An 8,645-nucleotide genomic window follows, 5' to 3' on the forward strand; every position below is an offset into this window, starting at 1 on the left:
ATTAAAATAAAAACTTCAGCTGAATTAAATCTAAAGGAATTTAATTGAGCAATGAACAATTCGCAAATCAGGCAGCCCCCAGAATCACAGTGGATTCAGAGAGACTCCAGCACATCCACATGGTGGAAGAAGATTTATAGACAAAAAAAAGGAAAATGGCATATAGAAATCGGAAGTAAGGTACAGAAACAGCTGGACTGGTTACAGGTTGGCGTTTGCCTTATTTAAACACAGTTTGAACACTCAGCAATGTATGACTGGTTTAAGTATGGCTGCTGGGATTGGCCAAGACTCAGCTATTTTTTTGTTTGTTTGTTTTCTTTTGTTTTTTGACAGAGTCCTGCCCTGTTGCCCAGGCTGGAGTGCAGTTGCGTGATCTCGGCTCACTGCAACCTCCATCTCTCGGGTTCAAGTGATTCTCCTGCCTCAGCTTCCCGGGTAGGTGGGATTACAGGCATGCACCACCAGGCCCGGATACTTTTTGTATTTTTAGTAGAGAGGACGGGGTTTCACCATGTTGGTCAGCCTGGTCTTGAACTCCTGACCTCAAGTAATCCGCACGCCTAGGCCTTCCAAAATGGCGGGATTACAGGTGTGGGCCAACGCGCCCAACCTGTTTTCAATCTTGCCTACCTATTAAGTTAGGTTGCAGTTCATCCACAAGGGCTCAAATATAGAAGTACAGAGTACTTCTCAAGCCATATTTATTTTGCTTTAATAAATCTCTCACTATATTTTACTGGTATGCACTCATGGATAATTTCCTCCTTATGTTTGAGATACACTATACAGAAAATCCACTAATTCTATAACACTGTCTTAATTTGCAGTCAGCTTTGATAATGAAGATACTATGTCTAGGGGTTGCTTTTACTTTCTTTGAAATGTAACATTTTAGATAAGAAAGATGGCACTGCCACACCTGAGCCCAGCAGGTTATTTGCAATCTACCATGGAATAACAAAGTTGGCCATAACCCATTACATATATTACATCCCTACTTAGGAGGAGCCACAGTATAGCTGGGGGTTAAAGAAGAAAAAAGAAGGTCATGTTACTTCTATTTCTGTTTTCCTCACCTGTAACAGAAGAATCTCGATGCATTTGAAGAAAGTTGATGAAAACTAAACACAGTGTGTACCTCTAGCCAAAACTCACAGTTACCTTGTAAAGCTTCCTATTGGTCCTCTTGAATCAGCTGAGCACAAGAGGTTTTTCCTATAAAAAGTCCACAGTGCATCTAAATCTGATCCCAGTAAAATTTCACTTCGCCTGAAGTGAAAATGCAGAGGTAGCATTTAAGGATAACAGCTGGAGAACATTAGTTCCCTGTCTCTCCTTTTCTCTCCCAAGGGTTGAAAATTCTGCTGTTCAGACAGGAAGTCGTCATATACCACACACTGCACAATATGAGAATGCTGGGATATAAGAACAAGTTGCAGAGGATTAGAAGGGCTGGGGAGGGAGGCGGGTGGGGTGGGCGGCGGGGGACTGTTCAAGAAAGAACTCATAGCAGTGATTCTATGTACCTCTTGGGTTGTCTTTTTCCTCCGACAGTGCTCGACTAGCACATACCTAGAATTGACAAGCACATGCTATAATTATGTCCTGAAAGCTTTTTAATAACTCAGAGTAAGAAGCCTTAATCACTTACTTTTCCGCAAATTTTTATAATATTAACTCTAAGACGCTTTGGGGAGTGGCCCAGATTCTGCAATAATCTTTTTTGGCATACTTTCACATTGGCTATCTAAAAAGGCAGCCTTTAACTTTAAAAAAAAAAAATAGTAAAAAAAAAACCCCTCAAATCACTGCCTAAGATAAGGAAATATACATACACACACACACACACACACACACACACGCACATATGGAAGTCAAAACATGATGATCTGGAAAAAGAATGACTTAAACAAAAGGTTCTTGTGGATATGGTTTTTGTTGGGTCGGTTTCTGCTGTAATTTCACAAAACTGCTGAGAAACGAGGAGAGACACCCACATTCTGTGGCCACAGCTCAAAGTTTCGAACAGGATGATAAGAGTTTCCTCCAGGCCACAGGCTGAATAGCTAGCCTGCATTCCTACCAGTCTGCAAGCGCTGGCCCCTCCTTTGCAACCAACTGTCCTCTGGGGGCGGGCTGTAAAACTGACCCAGTCTCTTCCACTCCTCTTCAGCCAAGCCCACTAGACACAAACCTTCTTAACTTTTGAACTGCAGAAAAATGCCTTTGCCTTATGCATATCAGGGGCTAGGTGTTAATTGGGATACAACGCTACGGTTTTATGCAGAGTGGGAGGAGGGAGGAGAAAGGAGGGAGAAGCCAACCCAGACATCCATCATCCTTTTAGGAGTAGGTGGAGTTTAAAGTTTCCCCAACTTCCAAGTTCCCACTTGACAGGCAATATTTCTGTGCAATTTCCAGCCCCACATAACAGATGGTCCTTTGCCCGTCTCGAGCCCCGAGAGAGCCCAGACAAAGCCCCCAGCCATTCCACGCCTCGCAGGACTGATAGGTGCTTAGTTTCATGAAGCTGTCAGAGCAGGGGCAGCGAGCAAAGAATGGAAACTTAACTTCTCCTTCCAGAAGTTTTTCCTGCTACAGTAGAGTCCAGGGGGCTGGAGCACAAAGGCCCGGTAAAGTTTTCACTGAGTTATTTTTCATAAACGGCTTCCGCCATCTGCCAAACCATCATCTCCTAAACCCCAGATGCCCAGGGAAGGAAGACTGAGGCACATGTGCTCAGAAACACAGCAGAGATGCAACTTGAGCCTTCCCAAAGACAAACTGGAAAGTTGCTTAAAGAGACCCCCACGGTGGAAAAGCATCCTCGGGGCGCCTGACCTACTCATTGGTCACTCTCTCCCAGAGGCAAAGGTGGTGACCCAGACAGGGTGCCAAATGGGGTGCGTCACGGCCCCGGGCGAGAACCTCCCTTCCCAGCCGGGAGGGCGAGGGAAAGGGGAGGAGGGACGCGATCCGGGAGTCTGAGGACGGGCGGCCCACTCACCCTCACTGCCGTACTGTTTGCCATTGTTCGCGCCCATCCTGTCGCCGTCATGCCCGCCGTCTCCCGGGACACTCCATAGCTGCGGCGCACCTCCTGCGCGCTCGGCCCGAGGAAAGCCCGCCCGACGGGACCGTTAGCTGCACATCTCCCCCCCACGCTCCGGGGCCGACCTCCGGCCTGGGGAGGTCCCCGCACTCCAGTGGGAGGGGGTGCTCCGTCCCCTCCTGGCACCCCCGGTGGCTCCAGGCGGGGCCAGGCACAGCCGCAGCACTTAGAATCCGCCCTGGGGGCCGGCGGGCGCAGCGCCGCGCACAGCCCGCGCCCAAGGGCCGCCCAGAGGCTCGCCGCGCCGCCGCCGCCGGGTCCCCATCCGCCCGCCCCGATCCCCTCCGGTGGGCGCGAAGCCGGGTGGGCCCCGGGGCTCCGCGGCTTGGCTGCCTCCTTCGGCTGCCCCTGTGCGCCCGCGGCTTCCCCGGGGAGGGCGCGGCGGCCACTTGTTGCGGGTGCCCGGAGCGAGCGAAGACTGGCGGCCCGGCGCAGCTCGCCCGCGGGCCGGACTTTTGTTAGCGCCAGGCGCCTCCTCTCGCCGCCCAGCGTCAATCACAGCTGGAGCCCCGGGGAGGAAGGCCGGCCCGGAGATGCGCGGCCTTTTAAAGAGGCAGCGCGCCTTTTCGGGGCTCCGGCTCTTGGCCCCAGCTTGGGCACCGGCTCTGCGCGCCACGCGCGAACCCTTCGGAGCGAAGCGACGTCCTGCTGGCTCTGTTTTACTGTTGTTCTTTTATAGGCTTGGCACCCAATCTATAAGATGAACTTCTAGGCGTCGTTTGGAATCCCTTGGGTTTGTCTGCAAGTACAGCCCATTTTAAGTGCGTGGGCATTTAAAATAAACACGCATCCGTGTCTGACTCTGACACCTTTCAGGTGTATGCGTTGGCATTCTCCTGTGACTTCCCTGTTTGGAGACTGGGGCAGAGAATGGAGGCGAGAAGGAGGGAAAACTTGTGGCGACTTAGCAGGGAATCGGTCCCAGGAGAGCCAGACTTTCCCTGCCCCGCCCCGGTGAAGGAGGTTTCCTGGCTCAGAATGTTTAACAGCTTCAGAGCCAGGAAGTGTATTTTCTCCTCGTTTCTGTGATTTTTTTTTTCTTGTGGTTGGTGTTATCCTTTGTTTAAAACATTATAACCTCTTTTGGAAATTTATTTGGCACTTGTAGAGCTTTAAAATGGCCCATTGGTGTTCCCTGCATTAAACAGTAAAAGGAAATTCTCCTTAATGTTTTATTCTCTTTTCATGTAAATACCAAGAATTTTATAACATTACATCCTAATAAAGACCGTGCAAATTTCTTTGTAGTGAGGCAAGCACACAGCAGTTTTTCCTTATGGATGTTAGATGTTGCGAATTAAATTAAATGTGTATATTGATGAATACATACATAAATATGCATATACAGAGATATACATATATAGATATATGCATATGATGCGTGAATACAGAACCAGGCGTTTTGTAATTACGTATTTCTTAAAAGGCTTGTGACCACATGCAGAAATTGTTAGTGACTTAACTTCTTACAGATTCTATTTGGGTAATTTCCTTTATTTGCTACAATTTTCTTTTGTAACGACAGGATAAAACATCATGTTTCAAAATTTTTTAATCTGGATGTCATGTATTGAAAGAAAAAATAATAATGTAATCTATTTTCGAGAATATGATCGAATGTTTTGTATCATGCTGATGTTTCCACTGTCCGGGTCCAAAGAGATGGAAGACTGTATTTTAATTCATCTTTAAATATCCAGAATCCAGCACTCTGTGCTTCCTAAATGTCTGTCAAATTATATCTAAAACCTGTGTCATAGGCCCTAAAGAAGGTAGAGATATCAAAAATTTGGAAGAGTGAGTTATCTCAAATTCTACCTAAAAGCATAAATCCAATCTAGAAAGGAGTCGACATCTACTTTATCTTCATGCAAAAGCGAATTTCTGCTCATCTGGTCTGTATTAGTTTTCTGTAGCTTGTAACAGAATTCCTGAAACTGGGTAATTTATAAAGAAAAGAAATTTTTTTTTGGAGGCTGAAAGATCCAAGCTCAAGGGGCACATCTGGCGGGAGCCTTCCTGCTGGTGGAGGCAGCACACAAGGCAGAAAACAAGGCACCACACGGTGAAGTGGCTGAGCGTGCTAGCTCAGGTCTCTCTTCCTCTTCTTCTAAAGTCACCAGCTCCACTCCTGTGATAACCCATGAATCCATTGACCCATTAATCCATTAATCCATGAATAGATTCATCCATTCAGGAGGCAGAACCCTCATGACCCAATCGCCTCTTAAAGGTCTTAACTCTCAAAATTGCCACATTGGGCATTAAATCTCAACATGAGTTTTGGGGGTGGACAAATATTCAAATTATAGCTTGGTCTTTGTGATTCTTCTGTCAGCATGCAGGGAACTTACCCTGGATCTGATCATTTTGGAGGCGTATTTGACGATAAACTGGGTGTAAAGTAGTAGAACAAAGGAAGCTCTTCTTGATGTTTGATGTACAGTTGACAACTTGCTTTTTATATGCTATTATTTCCCTGACGGTCTCAGTCTCCCGTTTGCAATTTACAAATCGGAAAAAGGACAGCAGGAACTGAGGCTTGAAGAGTTAAATGTCTAGAGTCACCCAGGTGGTAAGTGCCAGATTGTTTCAGTTTCTCAGTTTCTCTCCTCCCCACACCACTGCCTCTCTGGACCTGGCCATTATTCAACTGGGAGCCACTGTCCCTTTTCGGTTGGGTCTCTTTTCAAACTTAAAGCCAACAGTGAAAAGTAAATTATGATGACCAACTACATGTATATTTTTTGAAATTAAATTCTGTAAATATTTTTCAAAGCTTTATTGCCTACTCTAATGGGAAATAGAGATAACCCATTTTATGAAATTCCAGCTTAAAATAGAAAACATACTTGATTTTTAAACATCCTTCTGATCATAGAAGTTGATAAAAATGTATACTGCTTATTCAGTGTAAGAGCCAAACACAATTAAGCAAAAGAAAAAGAAAAGCACTATTTCAACTACAAATACAGGCCTATTCACGTTTATATATTTTCATTTTCAAAATTAAGATATTGTACCAATGTCTTCACCCAAAATTCCAAGTGTTTTACCTAGCTTCCAAACCTAATCCCCAACTTTCAATACAGTATGGCAAGCTCCTTGAGACAAGGTGGTATGTTTTTCACCAGTGTGTTCCCAGTACCTAGCACAGCTGCTAACACAAAGTACTCACTCAGCCAACAGTAGCAGAATGAGTGAATGTTGAACAAAGAGATGATGTGACTTGAATGTTATTCCACCTTCTCTGTCATTGCCTTTTTAAAGAGGCCTCAATCACCAAAAAGATTTTTTTTTAAGAAACATTCAAAATTACCTAAAAACTGAATAGGAATATACTAGGTATCTCATGTTTTTTTCCACCCAGGACCTTTTCCTGTAAGGAAGTCTGGTAACACCAGCTCCTGTACTTTGGGAAATGGTTTCATCCAAATTTCAACCATGGGCTTCCTGTGAAAGCTTGTCAATCATAGTAATGGTGGTAAACTTCCTGTACCCGTAAGGACCAGGCTGACCCAGTCCACCACCCACCCCCCACCTGGCTGTAAGAACAGAAGCAAATGCTTCTCTGCTTCTTTACTATGGGGTGTCAGGGGAGATCTGGTGCAGAGTCAGGAGTTTCACCATCACTCAAGGGTAGCAGTGTCATCCCCACTGCACTGTCAGTGGAGACCACGTGGAGAGGTGGGACTCTCACAGTGGACATCCAGCAGTAAGGAGGAACCCCCTCAGGTCAGGAAACAACAGAGATCAAGGAGGAATCTGGGGTTCTACCTCCATCTGGCAATTGTAAGGTGACCTCCCTCCTTTCATTGGCAGAACAGTATCAGAAAAAGATAGTTAAAAGCTTTCAATAAGATCCAGAGTCTACTAACATAATATGAAAGTGTCCAGGTTTGAATTAAAAATCACACATTATACCAAGAACCAGGAAAATTTCAAATTAAATAAAAAAGATAATAAATGGCAACACCAAGATGACACAGATGTTAGAATTATCTGACAAAGATTTTGCAGCAGCTATGAAAAATATTTCAGGCATGGTACAAACATTTATTATATGGGTAAATTACACACATGCTTATAACAAATGAAAAAACAGAAAGCTTCAGCAAAGAAATAGAAGATATGAACAAGAACCAAATGGGCACTTCAGAGCTGAAAAATAGAACTGAAATAAAACGCTCAGCGAATGGGCCGAATATCAGAATGGAAGAGACACAAGAACAAATCATTGAATTGGAGGATAAATCAGTAGATATTATCCATCTGAACAAGAAGAAAAATAGACTGAAAAACATGAATAGAGCCTCAGGGACATGTGAAACTATAATAAAAGATCTAACATCCATGTCGTCAGAATTTCAGAAGGAGAGAAGAAAGAGGGAAGAGCTGAAAATGTACTTGAAGAAATATTGGCTAACAACTTCCAATTCTTAAAATAAGAAAATTATAAAAGTAGAGGAAGATTAGTGATTCTCAGGGGTTAATTTGGAGGCTAGAGGAAAATGGGAGTTGTTATAAAAAGGCAACATGAGATATCTTTGTGGTGATGGAAGTGTTGGTATCTTGATGTTATCAGTGTCAATCTCCTGGTCCGGATGTTGCACTACAGTTTTGCAAGATGTTACCATTGGAGGAAACTGGGTAACTGCATTATTTCTTACAAGTGCATGTGAAATCTGCAATTATCTCAAAAGATAAAGTTTCTTTTGAAGAAAGAAACTTCTTTCTCTACATTAGAACTATTGCTACGTATTCTTTTTCTGCTATTATTTGCTGTGCCTCCCGTTTGCATTTCACACACAGGTACATTCACCTGGGAGAACAAACGTCTTCGGGAGAACTGATTTCTTAGTGTACAGCCTATCTACATCCAGGTCTATTGAGCACTGCATGATTTAGGCAAAGTAGTCAGCCAAAAATGGTGCCTATTCAAAACCTTGAGCCTTGAGCTACCAGAATTTCATACTGCATTGATGAAAGGAACTGACCATTTGCTAAATAGCTCCCATTTACTTTGCAATGTGTGAACCTGATACAAAACAAAACAAAACAAAAAAGAGAGAGAAAAAAAAACATAAAGGTAGAAAAGTCTAAGTTTCAATTGATAGTCACATTTTCATTTCTATTTTTTAATGACTAACTCAGTGGCTTTTATGCTACTTTAATAAATATGTCAACACTCTGAGTAATAGGAATGTGCTGTTTTCCAGTAGTATTTTTTTAGGAATATTGATTTCAAAAGCCAGCTTGATTTATAACACATTAGGTCCCCATTTTCTCTGGGGGTGGAGCTGTCGCGGTTCAAGTTAATGTTCTGCGCTTGGCGTTGGTGACAGACAGGCTGTCAGAGCCCGTTAATAAAGCCATAATCCCAAGAGCCAATCAGGGCGCCTCTTCTGTTCGTCTGGTCCCCTTGGCTGCCAGGCGCACGCAGGAGCACATCATTAACCACAAGCTTCCTTGGGGATACTGTAGACAAAACAAACGCTCCCGTGAAACACATCTTGGGAAACATTCAAAG

The 8,645-nt window shown here is 44.1% G+C and overlaps 1 protein-coding gene across 1 annotated transcript in view; it reads right to left on the minus strand.

Moving 5' to 3' along the window:
• The window catches only part of FBXL7 (F-box and leucine rich repeat protein 7), a 429,879-nt gene extending 426,269 nt beyond the window's left edge, over positions 1 to 3,610 (minus strand). The window contains exon 1 of the mRNA XM_007961245.3: positions 3,011 to 3,610. Within this exon, the coding sequence (XP_007959436.1) occupies positions 3,011 to 3,047 (37 nt within the window). The 5' untranslated portion in view covers positions 3,048 to 3,610. The remainder of the gene's footprint in view (positions 1 to 3,010) is intronic.
• Positions 3,611 to 8,645: the final 5,035 nt, after the last annotated feature.

Source organism: Chlorocebus sabaeus, chromosome 4 (assembly GCF_047675955.1).
Source record: "Chlorocebus sabaeus isolate Y175 chromosome 4, mChlSab1.0.hap1, whole genome shotgun sequence".
NCBI classification, from domain to species: Eukaryota; Metazoa; Chordata; class Mammalia; order Primates; family Cercopithecidae; genus Chlorocebus; species Chlorocebus sabaeus.